Here is a 22415-nt window from a genome sequence, read left to right on the forward strand (position 1 = left end):
TGTGCTGCTTTTCTGAACTGCATGTGGACAGCATTTGAAGATGGAAGGGCTGGTAAGTGTGTTATTTATCACTGGCTAAGCGGGCTCAGCCTTGAGCCCAAGTGCCACCTGCTCACCGGCACAAGGAGATAAATCACAGCCGCCTTCGCAAGGGAAAAGGGGGTACAGAGGGGATGGGTGAGTAATCTGGTGGTGTGATCTGGGGTCTCTGGTGATGGCTGCATAGAGAGGAAAAAATGGACTGTGTTAACAGGAAAAGGAGATAGGAGAGGGAATGAATGCCTGCTCCGGTGAATGCTGCCGTGACAAACATCAGCACAGGTCTTGCCTGATATCCAGTGGTGACAACTCAGTGCCAGGTATGCTCAGTGCAGCTGTGATGAGATTCTGCTGGGTTTCTACGAATGAGCTGTTGAAGGAGAATGAGGAGGGAAGGGCACAGGGACTGGAAGGGTATTTTATGTCACTTCTATGTCTTCCCAGTTTTCAAGCAGCAAAACTACCTGGACTGAAATCTGATGTGCCTGAGGTGAGAAGGGAGAGGAGAGCACAGCGAGATCTTTACAGATGAAACTGGCTCGAGCAGTTACATGCTGACATGGATGTGCTTCCCAGAATGAGGATTAAAACTACTGGATTAAAGCTTTTGGAGAGTCTAAAGTTCAGACCAAGGCACCACTTTGGGCCAGAGCAAATTATTGCCATTAAAACCTCACTGCTTATAGAAAATAAAATAGCAAGTAAAACTGTTAAGGTATTAAGTATTTCATTAATATGCTGTTTTCTTTAACTGTTAAAGAGTTTCAGTGAGTGAAACATCCCTCATTGACAATCTCAGAGAAGGTACTAAAAGTATTTTTTATGTCTCTTCCAGGGCAAAAAAGAAAGTTAGTTAATATATGATGGAGCTGCATGTTGTTGGGATCCAGTTATGCTTTTCCAAAGTGCAGGCACAGTGCAGGCAAATAAGTCTTTCATGAAACAAGAACGAAGAGAAGAGCAAAAAAGAGCAAGAAATAAGGAACCCATTGATAAAACCTTCCTCTTCTTTCCAGTTTCACCTCCAGAACAGGATCTCACCAGCCTTTGGTCAGCACACTCATACCAGCATAATGCTGCATGAGACACTGCCACTGCTAGCTCCTCCAGGTGCTCCTCCACTCAGTTCTGTGTACGTGGTCAAGGCAGAAAGCAGCGAAAAGAAGAAGAAGCAGCAGAACTGAACGAGGAAAGTAAGCAACAGGAAGGCAGGAAGAGGAGAAAAACAAACCCATGCTCTTTCTACATCACTTTCAGCACTATGTGGAAGCATAAGAGGTGAGGGGGTTACCCAAAACATTCTCTTTGACACAACCTCTTGGGCAGCCCTGGGGACCGGGTGATAAATACGAAACAACCCACTGAAGTTGCAAAGTTTGCCCCTTCCTTTCCACTTGCCCTCAGGAAGGGATAAGGAGAGGGAAACCCAACCTCCTCTTGCTGTTTTCTCTGCTTAATTCCCACCACATCTCTTTTCCTCAATTAATTTCCAGTCCTAGTCTCTCTGGTTCACCAGATGCCACTTTCACCAGGCTCCTTCTGCTTTTCAGACTAACTCAGTATTGCTGTCTAAATTCTTCCAATTTCTATCAAGAATTTGATACAACTGGTTGAGTTAAGCTTTCATCACTTTGAATACCTTAAACCAGAATCCAGAGTGGCGAAAAGGGCTGCTCGAATTACAGCTCACTGGTGTATTCCCCCATTCAGTACCAAACCACCAAGGTCAAACTGGGCTCCTTTTGCTCTTTTTAATGTTTTTAACTAATACTGAGGGCAGAAAGGGAACATTGTCCCAAAATGATTGCATCTCTTACCCTGAAAACTGCACAAGTTTTCAGACCTAAGGAGCAGGAGCTTCAGGCTTAATAGCACACAGGATCAGACCCCCAGCAATAACCCCACTGCACAGAACATTTTAGCAACTTGAGAAGAAACCAAGTCACTATTTTTAATACTGTTTTTAAGTTACCCAAGGCTTTTCTGACAATAGAAAAGGGAGAATAATGAGTAATGTCGGAGCCCATGACTTGGGAATAAAACACATGAGCAGGTACTTAGCATGACTATGTGATGTTTTCAGAATATAATGGAGCCTCTTGCTCTCAACCTAAAACGATCCTGTTCATCTCAATCCTTTTCTACTCTCTTTCAGCTCATAAACATGAATTTCAGTCCAGCTTCACTGCTCTCCATAGAAGTGATCAGGACACATCCAGTATATAGAACAATTTTAGAATGTCCATTTCCACAAATACGCAAGTGCCTCAAAAGATGAAATGCAAATGCTTTTTCCAAAAGAAGTACTGTCATCGTTATTTACCAGCCAAGAAAGCGAGGAAGGAAGAACATGGATGGATTTTCATCTAGGGTTTTATTAAATGAAATATCCTTCTTCTTTCAGCCTTATTTTTAAACCTGCCTGGACAGGATTGCGAGATGGTGGTTCTCCTCCAAGTGTTAATGACATAGCAAACACCCACAGCAGTGGAAGAAATATGTTCCTTGCTGGTTCTCTCTTCTGGAGGAATTATTTAAAGATATATGAGATGACAGGAGAAACATAAAATTACGGATTCATCTCCTGACAGCTCAAAGAAACAGAACTTTACTTTAGAGAGCTGATTTTCTTGGTTTATTTCTAGCATTTGTCATTTATGACCCATATATGTCCCCTCCAAAACGAGCCTCTGCAATGCCACAGACTTGGTGTTCCTCATGCTTGATTCCAGCAGGCTTCAGCACTGAGGAAGACAAACCTTTCCAAAGCATCCTACTGCCCACAGCCCATCTTCAGAATGAAACTTACCACAGGTCTTGAACTTCTACCTCAACTCAGTCCCACTTGAAAACTACATTTATGAACTTCCGAACATTATCACACCCTGCCCAAAATCATGACCACATCCTTGTTCAGGTGCCTCATTTTGGGTAGGAAAGGACTCAAAATCACAAGCATTTCATAGGATTTGCATGTTGAAAAGAAAGGGGCTGGTTTACTCGCCCACATCATGTACACACATTTCACAGAACACATGCTGGAGACATAGAGTTATTATTTGAATAATGAGTGCATTTTAGTGAGGGGCTGATACAGCAATCTTACCCTGATGAAGTGTGTCTGCACGTCATTCAGCATTCTTGGAACTGTGAAAAGCAGGAAATGCTGAATCCATTATAAATGTCTAAAGGTTTATTTAACAATGGGCTGATGCAACATCCTTTGAAAGGCCTTCCTCGGCAAAAGAGCTGATTTTAAAAGGCAGAGATAAATAGGAACTGAATTGCACGAAGCCCGCATGGAAAGGTGAATTGAGAGGCTGTGTTTGACTACAAGTCTCAACACAATTCCAAAAGCTATTTAAATACATAAATATTTAAATGGTGAAAACCAAGCAGACTTGGAAAGGAAGAGTGTGCACTAAAATAGACAAGAACAGAGAAACAGGACCCTGAGTATGACCCATATGCTGAGGTTTGAAAACTGGAAAACTACAGTTCCCCAGGTGCTTGGATACACCAGCTATACCAGTGATGCTACTCATGCTTCTCTCCAAAGGATGTGGCAGTGACTAAGGATCTTATTGGCCTCTCTTCCCACAGGGCAGCATGGTAAGCCTGGTGACCTCCTGTTATCTATAAGCTTATAAATCTGGTGTCAGGACAGAAATCAAACATACATGAACACCAGTGAGTTTAATCTGGGTGTCCAGCAATACAAGGGTGTAAGACGCCATGCTGAGTACTGCCACAGATCATTCTGCTCAGCACAAGCAGTATCTCCTGCTCAGGATGCCCAGTGTCCTGGGTTCAGCAGCAGCAGTCATTTTTCTCCTTCTTAGTAGTTGGTGCAGTGCTGTGGTTTTGACTTTCTGCCTGGGAACAGCGCTGATAACACCGATGTTTTTAGTTGCTGCTCAGTAATGTTTACTCTGACCAAGGATGCTCTGCCAGGGGGGAGGGGAAGCCGGGAGGAAGCAGAGACAGGACACCTGACCCAAACTGACCAAAGAGGTATTTCATACCACAGCACGTCATGCCCACTATATAAACTGGGGGCAGTTACCTGGAAGGGTGGGATCACTGTGGGGGTCAGGCTGGGTATTGGTTGGCGAGTGGTGAGAGGTTGTATTCTCTTCCCTTGTTATTTCCCTTCTCATTATTACTATTGGTGGTAGCAGCAGTGATCTGTGTTATACCTTAGTTACTGGACTGTTCTTACCTCAACCCGTGGGAGTTTCATTCTTTCGATTCTCTTCCCCATCCCTATGGGTGGGGTGGGGAGGAAGGGGGGGAGTGAGCGAGCGACTACGTGGCTCTGACTTACTGACTGGACTTAAACCACGACACCTAGCCCCATGAGATTCTGAAGGGCTGTTCCCCTAAAACATCTGCAGAGAAGCACACAGGGAGAGATCTAAACCTCACCAGGTTTTGTAGTGAACTTCACTCTTCTTCAAAGAAATACGATAATACTTGCAAAATAAAATACTACTTACATTCAGAAACAGGCTAAGCAGACCAGGATTAGTTGGTACATTTCCTTGAGAAAATGAATCCTTGATGCCGTTGTGAAACAAAAGCAATAAAGCCAAAGAAAATCAGATATTAAATAAAAAAAAGAAGTTTAGAACTATCTATTTCCCACTTGGTTACCTTTAAAGACAAGGCCGAGCTGGATCAGAGTTGCCAATCTAACAAACTTGGTGTGCTTTTATCACTGAGAAGACAAGGCTAGAAACAACCTTCCAGCAAACAGCTTCCTAAAAATGTACTCATGCATATATATATATTCTTGTAGATACAGACAAACTGGGAAACGGACATATGCTGACTTCTGCTTCTCTCAATACAGTCTGGCCTGTGGCTTTCCTCCTCCTGTTGCAGTAAAAAGAGAGCAATTTTTCAAGTTTATACTGCATGGCATTCTATTTCATTTCCAAATACAACCTCGCAGAGAGAAGGTTCGCCTTGCGCTGCTTCCAATCTCTAAAGTTAATATACAAATTTATATTCCTTTTTCCCCCTCACCCGCCTAAATGAAGAGGCGTAATTACCAGGAACGCTCGCTACAAACGCATCGAGTGCCAAGGGAGAAGGAGCTGTCACTGCTGGACAGCTGCAGCAGCCACCCTTCTCTCCCTCCTGCTCCCGGAGGATCCTGCTTAGGAGGCAGTTTCTATCTTTCCTATTAGCAGAGGTAGCTCACACACAGGAGCAGGCATCAGCCCCTCCCTTTCCAAGCAGGACAAACATAAGGAATAGAATTACAAAACTCACTTCAGCCTGTCAAGGAGCCATCGGCACTCGCAAGGATGATTCCTCCCAAATTCCCCTTTTGCCTCTCCCTGGCTCTGCTGCCCTCTTGGGTGGTGGCTGTCATTAAGGTTTCCTTAATAACAGCAGACCAACTCGGATCTCAAAATTCAGTGCCAGTCTCATCCCTCTCCCCATCTCCAGCACCCTCTCAAAAGGAAGATTGATTATTATAATCAGACTTCGCTCTGACACAGCATTTGCATTTTCAAAGCACAGCATAGTCATTAACTAATTCATCTCCCCCAGGGAGCCCTGACGAGCTTTCACCTCTCTCCCCTCTGCTTCCCAATCTGCAGGCAGCCCACAGCTTTCCGTCAAACACCTCCCCTCTACATTGTGCTGCACAAGTGAAACTCCAGACAAGCTCAGTGAGCCAAATCCAGCCCTGCTGCAAAGAAGCACAGCTCTGCTGTTAGCAGCTGAAGAACTGAACACACAGACACCCTATTTAAACTGGTTATCTAAGGTTTCCTTATGTAAACCACAATGGTATAGGGTATTGCAGGGAACAGGCTCTGTCCTGCAAAGGAGGGCCGATGAGAAGGGGGTCCCAAAATTATCATGCTCCCATATCATAGAATCCCAGACTGGTTTGGGTTGGAAGGGACCTTAAAGCTCATCCAGTTCCAACCCTCTGCCCTGGGCAGGGACACCTTCCACTAGACCAGGTTGCTCCAAGCCCCATCCAACCTGGCCTTGAACACTGCCAGGGATGGGGCAGCCGCAGCTTCTCTGGGCACCCTGTGCCAGTGTCTTACCACCCTCATAGTGAAGATTTTCTTCCTAATGGCTGATCTATATCTCCCCTCTGTCAGTTTAAAGCCATTCCCCTTGTCCTGTCACTACAAACCCTTGTAAAAAGCCCCTCTCCAGGCTTCTTTTAGGCCCCCTTTAGATACTGGAAGATTGTTATATGGGCTTCCCTGAGCTTTCTCTTCTTCAGGCTGAACAAGCTCAGCTCTCTCAAGCCTGAGCTGCATGCCCAAATGCCAGCACGTGAAGAAGGATGCACCATGTCACACCCTCCAAACCCCAGCCTCCTCATGAACAACCCTTCCAACAAGCTCTCCCCCAAACACCTACAACACACCTCTGCCCCAGGACTCTGCCCCTGCTTAAGTCTCTTCTTACATCCCAAAGATGCCAGATCCTGATGGTCCCCACTCATCCACCTCCCTTTGGTCATCTCCACACCCCAGTCCAGCAGAACTGCGGACCTCTGCACCCACAGGTGCTCCGTGCAAGAGCAGGTTATTGTTGATGAGCAATAATGTCTAACTGGAGGTAACTAACCTGTACTCAGATGACCCATTTCAAATAACTCCTGTCTGGAATATTTCAGAGAAAAAGAGAAAATCAGGAAAATATTTCTTTTCTCTACTGTTACCTCGCAGCAATGCCCTAAGAACCAAGACCTCGTATCCAAACTGGAGGTGCAAAGGGTGTGCAAACCCCTGCAGCCTTGCCAAGCCTGAATGCTCCTGTAACCCTTCAGGGAAACACTTGGGGACCTTTTTCACAAGCGGTAGATACAACATCATATACTAGCTCTGGAAGAATCCTGACCTTCTGTTTGAAGTTCAGATGCTCTGCTGATGCTACAGCAGGTCTGAAGGCAACTGCCACGGTCACCAGCACAGACCTCATGTCAACAGCAAGTAACATGCAACACCAGCCAGTCATCACATGGGTACCAAAGTAGGATGGCTCTGACAGTTTTGTCTTCCTGAGCTTTGTTCCCCAATTTATGCTGCATTTATTTCTTTCCAGTATTCTGGGATGGGTGCAAGACGTGACAGTTTGGAAATAAGCACTACTGGACAATTCAGCAGGATGGAAGCTGGCTCACAGCTCAAGATGAGCAAAACTGGAAAGTTCACAGGGAAGAAGAGCAGTAAGACCCACCAAGAGAGGAAAACTGGAGATGTTAATTTAAACCCTGAGTTTATTCAAATATAATTACATATTTTAACTCTTCCTCCCAGGGGAAGGCGCAGACAAGGAATCTTTTCCTCTCAGCCTGTCCTGTCCATGCTTTCAGGTGCCACTATGAGACCTCGCCACCACTGTGTGCCAGCAAAACTTGACACTTCCATGCACAAACCCCTTCTCTCTGCTCTAACAGCTCATTCTGAAGAAGGATCACCTCATTTCCATGTTCATTCAGCTCAGAGCCTCTGTGCTGTTATCAGCCTCGCTCCACCACCTTCACCAGCATGTAGATGACTGTTTCCTTTAATTACTGCCAAAAGCTCCTCCCACCAGGGAGAGCAAAACAGCTGCTGTCCATGGAGAGAAGAAACTCTGGAGTAATTAAGCCTTACACAGCAGACACCTCCTACCCATTATTCCTGGTTAGAACAGCAAAACACAGTAACAGTCTCCTTAGGGAACCTGTCATGGTGTTGGACTGAATGTGCTGCAACCCTGTCCAGTGTGGCCATGGCACTGGTGCAATGGAAGTACCTGCTCTCAAGAACATCACACAGGTCACTTCCTTCATGCAGCAGCAGGAATGTCTGCTAGAAGCATGTCTTCTGGCAGCTGTAATTCATAGGCACAGCAACAAATAAATCCACAAAGATGCCGTATTTCCTCTGAACAAAGTTCAAACACAGTTTGTTGCCTGAAAATATACCCTGGAGGAGTTTCTAGAGCGTTCAGTCAGCAATTGGTAGCTTGAAATCCCACCTCTTGCCCCCCCCCCCCCCCCCCCCCCCATCAGTTTTCTTGTTGAAAAATCATCACATACTAAACAGCCATAGAACCTATGCTTTTACCGACCACCTAGGAAGATAAAAGGTGAAAGGAAAGAGGAATCTAACATCCATTTTTGTTCCTTTGTCTCCTAACATAAATACAGTGGAATCAATCTTTGCTTAATACTGTAAAGACAGCAAAGGAGACTTGAAAATTGAACTTAATCCTCTTGCTTCAACTCACGTGGAACAACCCACAGCCTGTACTTCAACATGCTTTTAAGTGCTGCTCTCACTCCCACTGCATCTCCACCCAATTTTACATTTCACTACAGCTGGAGCACTGTTTTCTGGACAGAGAGAGAGAGGGTGAGCAGAGGCCACCAGAGCTTACACTCAAGAGTGGTTTCTGAACCCCCAGAGATGGGAAATACAAGGATGAGGCAAGGGATGCAGCTATGGGGAAACAGCAGCTCTCTCAACAGAGCCTCCAGCTGCCCTCAAGGAAGCAGCTGATGCTTGAAGGAGTCTTGTTCCCCAAACCCTCACCCAAAGGACAAACTAAGGAGCAGACTGAATATTTTCTACCTAAATGACCCATTCTGAGGCCCTCCTGCAACAAGAAGCAGTAGGCTTTTAATGCATAAGAAGTGGGAAATCTCTTTGCTTGTGCCAAAAAGCAAAGGTTACAGGGCCCTGCCAAGACTGCTCTGCCCATTTTAGCCTCTGAGGATTATTCCCTGCGGTTCCCTTCAAGTTGCCAGCAAACAATCATAGCACAAAAAGCAATTTCCTCTCAAATACTGTGTGTACAGCTCTGGTGCCAAAGCAGGAATGTGGCATTCTAACCTTTGGTGAACATGTTCTTGCTGCCACCAATAATAAACTCCGAGGTGCAGCTCGGAGGGGAGGGAAGGTGTAATAGATGTGTGGTGGGTGACATTAGCACAGAACACAGCCTCAACAGGACAGGGCCTGGCAGGAGCTCGGTTTTATACAGCCAGTCTTTAGAGGTTAATGAAATATTCATAAATAAGTCAAAATTCTCCTGACAAGCCAGATCCTGTAGTACAACAAAGAGTTGTCAGCCTCAATTAAGCGATTCCAAAGAGGTAGGGCACGGCCATTCATGATTTACTAAGAGGTCACAGGAAGAATTCTGCTCTATGATCCTCCTCTCTCTGTGGATAAATTAGGTTTTATAGCTCCTGCTGCAGGACTCTGCTGCCCTGACAGAGCAGCTCAGAGAGACCCCAACCTACCACCACCACTACTACGTGCACCCAGCATCGATCAGCCGAACACAAAACCCACTGGGAACAAGCTCTTCTAAGGGCACTGAGGCACAAAAAGATTGAAAGCAGAAGATATAACACAGGAGGCTGATTAGGCTCTCAGTGCAAGGACTAAGTCTTAAAATCTCATGGTTTTTAAAGCCTTTTTCTCCCTTTCAGTACTCACAAAGCCAGTCCTGGGCAAGAAGCAAAGTATCCAGCAATCTTTGATCCACCAGCACATAAACTGAACATGCCCTCAATGCCCCCTAGATGTAGAGATCTTCACATGCTTCCTCTTGCCCAGAAAAAGCTGCGCCTACAGAATTGTGTTTCTCAGATCAGATCTCTCAGGATGCTCCCTTTCTGATGCAGCTACAACTCCTCAGGTCTGTGAAAGCGGGAGGAAACTGGTCTCCATCCTTGTCACAAGCAAATTGGAAATTAATGATTGCTTTGTCCCATCCTAACATGACAGTTCAACAGACCAAGTCTTCTTTTCCCTCTCTGGACATGCACTGGAAGCACATGTTCCTTCTACAGCTTCTCCTTAGGCAAGGCAGAAAAAAGGAACAGAAGTTAAGGAATCCTAGGGGTATCCTGGACCTCTCATTTGATTTTTCCCTATCTTTCAAAGTGCTGAACATAACAGAGAGCCTCTGTACCCTCCAGGAAATTTTAGCTCAAGTAAAACAAAACCACAAGAGTTATAAGCCCATAAACTTCACACAGGCTCTGTAAACACAAATGAAGTCTAGAAAAGCACAATACTTGCATGCGTATTAGTTATGCCTTTGTATCTCAAGGCTGTGCCTACTATAATAAGGCCTCTGATAATTTTCCCATCCCATTCATTTTATTTAACCAAGTAACTCAGATGTTAGTGACAACAGCAGCATTGACAACAGGACCTCTCTTAGTGCAGCACAGCAGCATCCTTTGCACAGGAAAATGATTCTCCTCCTCTCCACAACTCAAGAGACAAAAGCCCTACCCCTTCTCCCTCCCCAGTCCTTGCTCCAGTTATAATCCTGCAATGCATAGGTGAGAGCATATTACCAACTTGCAGCCTGTTTCCAAGTTGAATAGTCAAGAAGGAAGCCACTGTGTTTGTCAGTACAGTTTGGGTTTTATGGCTGCGCCTATAGCATAGAGGGTGCTCCAAATGATGGGCTCAGAGTCAGGTCCTTGTCCGTGCATCCCACCTGAGCTGGAACAGCTGTTTGTGTTTGGGTCAGGGTGGTCTCCCACAGGGATCCCAAAGGCAGGAGCAGCAGTCAGGCAGCTCTCCACTTCAGGATGCTCCATTCCTTCCCTCTCAGAGTCCTAACCCCATGTCAGCTCTTCTCACCCCCGATGAGAAAATGAAACCAGTCCTGTTGAAACCAAACGGTGCTGCTGAGTTCCATAAAACTTTCATGTTAATGGATCCACCAGCAGGTTCATTTGTGTAATGGGACTTTTAAACAGACCGTTTATTTCTTTTTAATTTGAAGGGAATGTACTGTTTGATCCCATGTGCCTGGCTCGATTTTTAAAACAGAGATAAACCACAGGAATTGACTCACTGAGTCTCCTCTTCCAGCCTAATTAAAATAGCACTGAGATATTAACGTGCAGCAGTGCCAGCGACTGATCACCTCTTTGCTCTACAGGCAGTTTGTCAGCGCTCATCTACCATGATCCCAAAGCTTCCACCACCCCTTCTGCTTTGCCCCCAGTCACACACAATAGATGCTTCTCGTGTTGACGCAGTTCTGTGTGTTGAGTGGGAATTTTCCAAGAGGGAATGTGCAGCAGGTGCAACACAACCAACTGAGGCTGTTCATCATTCCCTGTGCTGAAAGAGGAGGAAAAGAAATAATCCCTCTATTCCTCGGAGCTCACTATATTCCTACAGCATGGGGAACAGCAAGGATTAATTTTAATGTACTTGTTTACAACAGCCACTGTGAGAGAGCTCTGAGATCGAAAAAGGAAACAGAGAGTTACTCTGAGGACTCCTATCCCCCTGTTCTAGGGTTTAATCCACCTGGAGAACCAAAGCTCTACAGCAAAAACATAGAGAGAAAAGTTGAAATAGGGCATCAACAGCTCCTGCATTTCAACACCTCCTTCCAACAATCCCATTTCTATATTAATAGGATAAAGTAAAGAATAATATGAACACTGTGAAGGGTGTATAGAGAAAACAAGCAACAAAAGGCTCTGCTGAAGTAAAACTAACCTGATAGAGAAAAAGCTGCCTCAGACATCGATCATGAAAACATGTTTAAAACAAACAAAATTCACTGAAGATCTTGGGTCAAAAAATACAAACTACTACTGCTGATAGCACAAAGCACGGAGGCTTTATCACAAAGGAGCATAAAGAGATCAGAAAGAAGCAGCCAGGTGAAAAGTGAAGGAACAGCAGCAGAATTGAAATATAATAGTGCAAGTCCCACAAAAGATTCCTACAAACTGAGTCTTCATGAGTCAGAAACTAGAGAGGAGGACTAAGTCTTGGGCACATTAACTGATCACAGGATGAACACCAGTGCCATGAGGCAGCGGAAATGGGTAATGTGAGGCTGTAATGGAAGAGCTGAGCTCTATTTCTTCACCAGAAGGGTGGTCAGGTATTGGAACAGGCTGCCCAGAGAAGTGGTGGCATCACCGCCCCTGGAAGTGCTCACAAACCATGTGGATGAGGCCCTTAGTGACATGGTCTAGTGGTGGCCTTGGCAGTGCTAGGGTAAAGGTTGGACTTGATGACCTAGTTGATTTTACAATTTTATCCAGGACAGAGAGGTGCAAGATGCTCCCACAGAAGATACTTCTGTACAAGCTACTGCTGGAACATCGCCTGGAATGACGTGACCACTCTACTTCCTCATCCTTTAAGAAGACAGAGAGAAATGGAAAGAGATTTAAAGAAAGGAGCAGGATTCACGAGGAGACCAAAGAGCCTGCTTTAAGAGAAGACTGCAAGAGCTTGATTTGTTTAACCTAGACAAATGAAATGCTAGGGAAGAACAACTGTTCTCGATAAATATGTCACAACATAAATATGAGGGAGGAAGAACAGTCACTGTAGCTTAAGGAGAACATTAGCACAAGAAAAAAAATGGCTATTAGATGCACATATATTTTCAGTTGGAATTGGGAAGATTGCAGCTCTCAGCAGTCTTTCAATGATAGGAATGGCACAAATAACCAAAGCAGTTTCAAGACAAACTTGATAAATTTATGAACCGAAGTATATACTGCAACTGCCTTAGTTACCAAAGGACTCAACTTTATGATCTAAAAGTCCTCTTCCAGTCTTCTGTTACTATATCATTTCATTCTGGATCAGCTTTTTTGCTGCCTCTTTATAACCAGATTCATGTTTTTCAATTTGATTTGAGAACTTGGTATTTCCCTAAAATTGCCTTAGTGGAACTATTGCTGTGTTCATGCTGCTGCTCAGGCAAGTGCCACACTAATCTGTCTTGGGTTTGCTGCTCTTACGTAAGGTGTTAGGATAAAATCTGTCAGATGGGAAGGAGATTTGCTGGCACTTTGCTAAATCAATTCAGAAATGATGAAATACACTTTTGATCGATGGAGACTTCCTCCACTGATCCGTCGTCTCCTTTCCCCTCCCAACCTGTTGGTTCTATACGTGTTGCAGCAGAGCTTCACTGTTACTTATGAGTCCCATGGTTCAGTAATCTAATCCCACATTTAATATGAAATTATAATATAGAGAATGTACATTTCCACTAGTGACCACCACTTTTGGTCTTATGCCTGGGTCGTTATATTTCTTACTTTGTGCTTAATAACTCTAAACCAAGAATTAAACAAACTACATTGGTAAGTGACCCAGGGCAGGTCTTTCAATAGTGAAGTTCACTTCTTTTGTATTATCATTGTTCTAATCTGAAAAGTAAAATGTAACAGAATTTTGATCCTTGCCAGGTATTTCTCTGAAGTACCAAGAGTTACAATTCTTACAAGTCTGGAAGTCTGGTGCAAGCACTAGAAAGCAGTGTCTTTCAAAAGCAATGCAAGTGGTTTATGGCCTGTGTGCATCTCTTCTTGATGTATCCCTGCTGCTGTGATCTTCCCAAACTCTTTGTAATTAACCGTATTGCTTCCAGTTAATAGCCAGCTCCCAGCTACAGCACACACAGTGTTCTCAGTTTCCTTCTTTCATGTATTCTCCCTTCCACCTTCCTAACTTTTTTTGATAACCACCAGTGTAGGTACTGACATTTAAATTAATCCAAACCGCAATGGTTTCATCAGACTGAACACATGATTTGGCTCCTTACCTATTCCTGACCTGCTGCCATTAAGTAAAGGTCTCCTGTTCTTTGCAGAATGCTAACCCACACTTTGACTCAAGGCAAGGGGCATTCATTATTTCATTTTAAGTTATCTTTATTTCCTCTATATGGACACTCCATTTATGCCATTCACTTTGTGACAGCTACATTCTTGGACTTCAAATCTTCTTTACCTCCCACCCTGCTAAGCAATTCTTCTGATTCTTATATCCATCCTTTTTAATCTGCTGAGGAGTGAAATCTAATTTGTTCCAATGAGCAGTCTACAGATTTCAGAGCCCACATGGGCCAAGCTGTCTTTTGAAGATGAAAGCCAAAAGATACCCAGAGCACTTCAGGGCAATGAAAATACAGGTGATCTGGTTTTAATACCAAGCTGACTTCCCTCAGGGATTAATGATGGAGAAAAAAAATCTCTTGACATGAATGCCCCCTGCTCCAGACCCAGAGTGTAAGATCAGGGACCACAGCTGTTGCTGGATGGCAAGCTTGAGCCAAACAATTTCCTCCTGTCTATAACGGGATATGAAAAAGGCAAATGAAAATTAGAAAAAATAACACATCTTCTGCTTCCCTTCCTCAGGGAGAGAAAGAAAAAGAATATAACAAACAAGAAAGCATTCCCCACAAGCAACATTTTGCTGTGAGGGAAGCAAACTCTCAGCTCTCTGCCAGTAGAGCATTAAGCTAACATACCATAAGAAGATAGATCCTTGAACCACAAAACAGGGAGCCACATGTGAACTCTGAGAACAATCTCCAGGCACATCCAGGAGATGAAGATGTTGGAGCAGGAGCCCTGATGAAGAAAGCTTCCAGTGCTGCTAAAATGGTCAAGAAAGATGCATACATGCATATACAGCAATTGCAGGAAAGAAGTGTGCCTGGGCAGCAACACCAATTCAGAACAAAACCCATTATTTCAGCAAATGAAAGAAACACAAACCCCACAGATGCGTGGGACAACTAAATCATCTGAGCCCTATCAGACCAGTGCCTCAGGTACGTGCCACTCCTCAGAAGACTGTTCCCTTACAACAGGAACACACTCAAACTGTGAATAAAGCTAAATAAATAAATGAAGGGTTAGAAGGAGAGAAAAATCAAAGTTTCACTGTTAATTACACAGCACAATGATAAGGGTAATTTTTCTTACATCAGAAAATAAATTCAAGGTTCAAGTTCCCTGAAGGATATAAAATATTAGAGGATTTTTTATGGTTGTAATCACAAACCCATTTCTCCAGCCACTACCGGCCGTGTCTAATTAGGGCAAAGGATGTTAATGATACAGAAGCCCAGCCCAGAGACGTCCTCCCCTGCAATATTAATTGCATTTAGGGAAAGATGCATGAATTGTGCTTATACAAGCTAATTACTCTGGGTTTGCTAATTAATACTGGAAAGTCGAACTGCCTTTGTCTTGTCAACTGTAATTAGCTGAAGATGTTTAAATTTCTTTCCTTTTTTTCTTTTCTTCCAGTAGTAAACTCACTGTTAGCTGGCAAGCAAGGAAATCATACACCGAGTCCTCGGTGCAGTCTGTGCAAGTCCATCTCACTTTCCTCCAGCAAGACCTTGTGCCCTGGCCCTGCACGGTGTCCCCTGTAGCACACACCACCCTTCCTCGCATAGCATCCCCACGGACACAATTCCCTGAACTAGGTAAGGCCCCCTCCTCCCAAGGACACAGAGCATGCTGGCACTGTCTTCTTGAGGCCATGTTGCCATCAGATTTATCTCACAAGTGTTTTAACTATTGCTATGTAAAGAACAAATTATTTACCAGGGCATCTAAGACGCCTCCTTAAGCATACGTGGAAGCCTATCAAACTCCTCAGTGAGATCCAATCAGCCAATTTACTGCCCCCACAGCACATTCTTCATTTCCAGTGGTCTGGGGAAGGTGGCAATGCCATGAGCACTCTTGAGGATGGCAGCAGAGACGTCACCTCTACAGAGGTTTATCCCAGAAGCAGACCAAAGACTCAGCAAACTGTATGACAGCACCTGACAGGTGTTTATTCCATTTCACTTAGGGCCATAAGCCTGTTTCCAGAATGGCTGATGAAAAGCAATATCCACATTCATCAGCACCCAGAGCAGGACAAGCCCTTCTGCATTCCCCCAGCTGTGGAGGCTTAACATCAAACTAACAAGCAGTGGATCGCAGGTGAAAAAGGGGAAGAGAGATGAAAGGGAAGGCGAGATGCCAGGAATCCAAATCAGGCAAACAATTGCTTTAAAGGAGTCTGAAAATAAGGCCATCCAGGTGAGACTCTGATCTGGAGAGGAGGGAATAAAAAAACACATAAGGAACATTTTGTTGTTTGGCAGGGAGGAGAGTGGGGCTGATGGTGTAACTGCTGAGCACTGGGGCAGGCAGCTCATGGAACAGCCCCATACAAAGGGGCACACCTCTGCCACAAACATTGTAGAAGACAAGAGGTGACACATCTTGCCCTTTCAGAAGGGGGATGCAGAAGAACCATCTACCACCAGTGAGATACTGCCAGCAATACTGTCAGGTTTCCCCTCAAAAGGGAGAAAGAGGCAAAACCAATCTCTCTCCCCCTGTATGAAGAAATTTTCCTATATTTACTGAATGCAATTCAAAATACTGAATAAAGCCTACACCTCACAATTGTCTCAGCACCCCATAGCACAGGCTATTTGTGTGAGGTTGAGGTAAGCTTTACTGGAAGATCACAAGGTGTGCAGTCTCCTCCTGAGTAACCCTTGGGAGTAGGCACTGTACACCGACGGCTGCTGTATCCTCTGCTGATGGATGATGCACAACACCAATTAATGCTTCAACACTGGAAGTTCCAGTTTCTCCAGCTCTCTGCTGGCCTGTTCAATACAACAAACTTTTAGAGGCAAACAAACAACTCAAAATTCAGGCTTAATAAGAAAAACTTTGAAACGCTTAAAAACGCCACACATTACAACACTTGAAACATAACAGCGAATTTTCCTCTGGTAAGTAGAGTGAGCACAATGGAAAATTGATTATACAGAATTCCAAACTGGAACAAGGCAGCACGTAATGAGATCAGATGGGAAATAGGATTCATTCAGTTTTCTTTGGACATGGCAGTTTTGACCTGTGTCAACCACAGAAAGCAGCTGGGCAGACAAAATGTTTGCCCTCAGCGTAAGAGCACCCCAGAACTGGGATCATTTAACACTCTCATTATAAAAAGGCTGATGTTGAAACAACAAGGAGCACAAATTACATCAAAGATCTTACCATACGTATGGCAACCTCTTAACAGGACAGCAGGGACATGTCAGTTCTGCCCTTCAGTACCCTAGTAGAGTTAAACACAAGTCTAAAAAGACTCATGTTAGCACCAGAGTTTATGATTTGGATGTTAGAACAGATGTCTGTTCAGTACCTACTTACTAACCAGTGATGCATGCCTGTTTTTTCATTAGTAATAAAGTTAATCCAGTATAAAACACATCTATAGAATGAGTGGGTATCTTGGGTACTGCTCAGGTTTTTCTTGTGACTACAAAGAGCTGCAGGAATCCCACAACTCTCCTGTTAGCAAAAACACTGGTTCACAAACAACTTAATGCTTACACCTCATTTATTCCTGAGTAAGAAGAATCATATACAATACTCATGAAACTGCACATAAACTTCTCTATAGCCTGCTTTTCTGGCTTCTATTATTTCTGCCCCTTAAGGGAACTGCCAATAAAATAGACAAACCCAGCAGAAAATTAACAGATATTGTAAAAAGCACTTTTGGCAATTCTGTTGTATCTCTTCTACTTGTCCTTTGCACACTTGAGACTGAATCAAAAGCCCCCAGAGAAAGGAGTTAATTCAGTATGAAATTCAGTGCTTGCTTTTACTCTAGAACTGCTAACAAAGAGAAAGGAAATTGGCAAAAAAAAGGGGAGACAGACCACTAGATCTCATCCAACACTTATTGCAGGTGACTATGGTGCCAAGAGTAGCAGTAACAATACCAATTTTTACAATGCTTCTTTGTTATTCATTTCTGAATGTTTGGAACTGATCCACTGTTTCAGTGAACTGAACTTTGCATGGTAATGGTCTGTAAAACACTGTAAAAAACCCAAAAAGATGAACACTCACCATCTCTGCTCTTTGCTTGTGATTCCCCACTTCTTCCAGAACTTGAGACAGCTGAGCCTTCAACACAAAGAAAAATAGGAAATGAAGTCCAGATCATATTATCAGTACAAAAACTGCACTCCTTGTCACACCCCCAGCCCCGTCCCCCAGGTACAGACTTCTACAGAATCACAGTAATTCCGACTGTAAGAAGCCAGCTCAATCCCTGCCCAGAGCTGGCTCAGCTCCTGTCACTTGAGTTCTGAGTATCAGCAAAGGGGTGAACTCCAAAACCTCTCCGAGCAACCTGTGTGCACTGGGTTTGCATGGCAAGGTTCTGGTACTGGGGGGCTACAGGGCTGGCTTCTGTGAGAAGCTGCCAGATGGTTCCCTTGTTTCTGACAGAGCCAGTGCCAGCCAGCTCTAAGACAGATCCACCAAGACTGAGTCCATCACTAGTTGGTGAAGGATGGAAAAGACTTGACACATTTTTCTTCAGGAAGAGGCTGTGAAAACTTTTGGACAGGAGAGAACCAATACAAAGGGATGGAAGAAATGAGAAATACAAGCAGGAAATGTTCCATAATTTACCTGATGTATAATATGGCTGAGTGAAAATAACCAAACCCACACCTCTCAAGCTGCTATGCTAGCAGACACCTATAGGCAAACCTTGGACAGGAAGTCCAAACCAGCAGCATGATAACAGCAGATCAATACGATGTGGAGAAGAAATCAGGTAAGAATTAAATCACAGAGTAGGTTTCTTTCATTGCATTTATTTCCAGGCAGCTCATCTCAAAGGGAAAGAGTAGCTAACTAGTGGGAATTCAGAGAACAGCAACTAAACCGACTAGATTGCTGGAAGAAATGATTTATGAAGATTAAAAGATGTTTTAAATGTATGGTTTGCCTACAACTCCCACAGAAGACCAAAAGGGACATATTTAATGCGTTGAGAGTTGTTACAACAATACAGCTGGAAAACAGGAGGCTTTTCCAGGACAGCAGATGCTGTCCGATGCACTCGTGGGCCGGAGCGGGGTCCTTCCTGCCCGTGCCCATGTAGGCAGGCATGGAATCATGAGACAAAGCCCCAACTTTCAGTGGGTTCCCTGCGCCTGCTCTTGCCTGGCTGGGAAACAGATGATCTGAATGCTTTATCACGTCCAGTTTGTAAACATTAGCCCTACCCCAGACTTTTTATTAGCTTAAATCAAATATTGAACCTAGCTCAGCTGTTAGAGGACAGCTGCTTGCAAAGTGATTCACTGCCATATTCCTTCTAGGCCACAAGAAAATACAACCTAATCACCAGCAGCATGACAGATGCACACATTTTTAATTATGAAGAAGAAACTGGGCTCTGAACTTATCCCCATGTCTCACTTCATCAGAGGGCTTCAGGGAAGCTGCCAACCACCACAGCCATGGAAGGAAGGAGCTGCAGAGGGCCCTGGAGTGGTACTGAGGCCCTGCACGCAGCCCCGCTTCAGGCGTTTACCAGAACAGACCTGAAAGAAATAGTGCTATGTTGTTTCCTGCAATTTACCTTTTCAGGAGTGAACTGTTGGATTTCTCTATTTAATCATCTCTGGCCACTTCCAGCCAACAAAAGCATGAGCAATGAACCCGAGCCATTCAGGGTGGTCAGGAAGGACACGGTGTACAAGGGTCTTTGACACCTGCATCAGCAGGCACAAAAGGGTTATCTGTAGCGAATGCAAGAGCAGTTTGCCAGTCCCATTTCAGAGCTTCTTAGAATCACAGACTGGTTTGGGTTGGCAGGGACCTTAAAGCTCCTCCAGTTCCAATCCCCTGCCACGGGCAGGGACACCTTCCACTAGAAGAGGTTGCTCCAAGCCCCTGTGTCCAACCTGGCTTTGAACACATCCAGGGATGGGGCAGCCACAGCTTCTCTGGGCAACCTGCACTAGGGCCTCACCACTCTCACAGTAAAGAACTGTTTCTTAATGTCTAATCTAAATCTCCCCTCTGTCAGTTTAAAGCCATTCCCCCTTGTCCTGTCCCTACAGGCCCCTGTAAAAAGTCCCTCTCCAGGTTTCTTGTAGCCCCTTTAGGCACTGGGAGCTGCTCTAAGGTCAGCCTGGAGCCTTCTCTTCTCCAGGCTGAACAAGCCCAGCTCTCTCAACCTGTCTCCAGAGCAGAGGTGCTCCAGCCCTCAGAGCATCTTCATGGGCTCCTCTGGACTCTCTCAACAGATCCCTCTTTCTTATGCTGTTGCCCCCAGAGCAGGACTGCAGGAGCGGGGCCTCTCATGAAAGCTGGGTAGAGGGAGAGAACCTCTTGGACACACTCCTTTTGATGGAGCCCAGCATACGGTTTATTGCACTGGGAAAAGCAATGTCCTACCTATATGTAGCTCAGCTGGTTTACAGGCTTTTTGATTGATCACATTCAACTTGGTTTCTCTGGGATCTCTCCACAGGGTAGACTTGCATGTTGAATTTTCAGACTGTGCATAAAAGTTAACTTAAAGCCCCAAGGAAATTCTCATTACTTAATACACATGTTAAAATTCCCATGGATCACTGAGTTTAAGCACTAAGAAATCTGATAAGCAAGCAGTTATTAAGAATCAGATATACAAACACATGTAAAGTCCAATTTGCCCTCTGAAGGGAACACAACCAGGTAAAAGAAAATCAAGCAGGAAGAACTCAAACCCTCTCAAGTATTTCAGTCAATTACTTTCAGCCTCAAAACCAAAAGTTTGTCAATTCAAAACATTCATCTTACATGACAACACGGCCTAATCTACTGTCAATGCTACTGTCATCCTAAAAAGAAGAGCATGGCAGGAAGGGGAAGATAACCTGTGTTCCGGCCTCACAGGGATAGTGCAGCTCAGGGCTGAAAGAGGAGCAGGAATGGTTTCCAAGGAGAGGAACCGATTCAGCTCCTAAGGAGACAGTTCTGAATTGTTGTTTTCTTCCCTGCATCAATAATTCATCTTTTATACCTCCCAAAAGTCAGCCTTCACTGACAATGCTGGAGGAGGCTGGTCAGGGAGGGTTTAGTGAATGAAGCTGAAGCAATCTGGTGTGTACAACGCAGGTGTTAACACCGAGTGCATCACCAGCCCCACGCTCTTCTCTGGGGGCTGAACGTTAGCCAACTGCCCCGACAGGGAAGCAGCTCAAATGTGAGATTCACTTGTAGGCAAAAATTAACTACTCAGTCTCTAATGAACAGTCTTTCTGTACAGCACAATACCCTCCACTCTACAAGCAATTAGCAAATCGAAGCGCGCTCTCTTTGTGGACCTGCATTAATCTACTCCTCGACGTTGCACATTAAACAGCTCATAGGTACGGCATAGCAGAGTAGTAGCAACAGCCAAAGACATAAAATTAAAGCTTGCTTCAAAGAGTAAGGGAAGTGAAATTATGCATGCTGCATACAGGGGATAAATCAAAACAACCTTCATTTGGAAACATCATTTCAGTCTTACGCTTTCATCAAAAACATGATTCTCTTACCAGTCACATTAATACAAGGTAGGTGCTTTACCAGGGAGAGAAACAAGCAGCATATTCACTCCCTCAGATTAAAAAGACTTATTTTTATTCTTCCCCATCAGGGTGAAATACCTGAGACTATGCATAGCTGCCCATCCTGGGGTTGTGTTTTCCCAGCTAGAGATCGCAACTGTGGGTCTCCAAAAGGAAGGGCACTTGTTGGAAGGGCACTTGTTGGAAGGGCAGCATCACTGCTTGGGAGGCGAAGAGGAGGAGGTTCAGCCTGGCAGAGCTGTGACACAGCCACAGAACGTGGTACTTCTACAGCACAGACCCCAGGACACCCTGAGCACTGTTTGATATGCAACAGTTGTATGCAAATTCAAGTCAAGTGTGACAATTGGCAAATGTAGGTATAATGTTCATTAATAGCTATTTCAAATTAATTAATTTCTAAGATAAACTCTTGCCTCTCCTCTTTGAGAAAGTTAACACACAATTTCAATTTACAAGGAAGGATCAGCTACTGATCACAGAAATACGGAATTACATGTTCTGACATGCCAAGTCATTTCGGTTTCCTTGTGCTGGCTGCCCCATTCGCTGGCTGATTTCACAGTAACTCATTTATGTGATCACTTGAAAAAGAAGGTATAAGATGAAGCTTCTTGGCTCACACTAGATGGCCTTCACGTGTGGCTAAAGTACGATGTGACCTATAACAGGCTCCAAGTCAGTTTATCTTATCTGATGCCACAAGCTGGGGAAGAAGAAGAAAAATAGCCCATCACCTCTTTCTATCAGATTCAGGAGGCACAAGGAAAACACCGTGCATCAAAGCTGCGGCTGGAATATAGAAGGAAACCCAAAAATATGGCTTCAGTCCCAGGACAGTTCTGATAAGGAAAAAGCACTGATTAGAACACTTACAAGGCAATCGAACCTAAGCCCATATAAGCTGTATGCACCACACTGAGTTACACGAACAACACAGGAGTACCATGAGAACACTCTGAAGAGAAGGTTGCACGCAGTAATTATCTCACACACAGAAATTTTTATACCATTTTGGCGTGCAGGAAAAGCAGGAGGAAAACCTTGATTTCACAAAAGCCACAGAACAGCTTACTTATGGGGGTGGCAGAGCCTGAGACAGAAGTAACTCATCAGCCACTTGAAGTTTGACT

At 44.4% G+C, this 22415-nt stretch overlaps 1 protein-coding gene across 4 annotated transcripts in view; it reads right to left on the bottom strand.

The window, feature by feature from the left end:
* The window catches only part of MAD1L1 (mitotic arrest deficient 1 like 1), a 369229-nt gene that overhangs the window by 169623 nt on the left and 177191 nt on the right, over positions 1-22415 (bottom strand). For 3 of the 4 annotated variants that reach the window (XR_009746997.1, XM_061474039.1, XM_061474042.1), the window contains exon 13: positions 17768-17824. The exons of the other annotated variant lie outside the window; for it this stretch is intronic. Coding sequence is in view for 2 of the 3 variants with exons in the window: in XM_061474039.1 (XP_061330023.1) it covers positions 17768-17824 (57 nt within the window). In the remaining variant the exon portion in view is untranslated. The remainder of the gene's footprint in view (positions 1-17767; positions 17825-22415) is intronic. 4 annotated transcript variants of the gene reach the window in all.

Source organism: Pezoporus flaviventris, unplaced genomic scaffold, assembly GCF_033815535.1.
Source record: "Pezoporus flaviventris isolate CSIRO_AGI_PZ_B2104156 unplaced genomic scaffold, CSIRO_AGI_Pfla_v1 ptg000078l, whole genome shotgun sequence".
Classification (NCBI taxonomy): domain Eukaryota; kingdom Metazoa; phylum Chordata; class Aves; order Psittaciformes; family Psittacidae; genus Pezoporus; species Pezoporus flaviventris.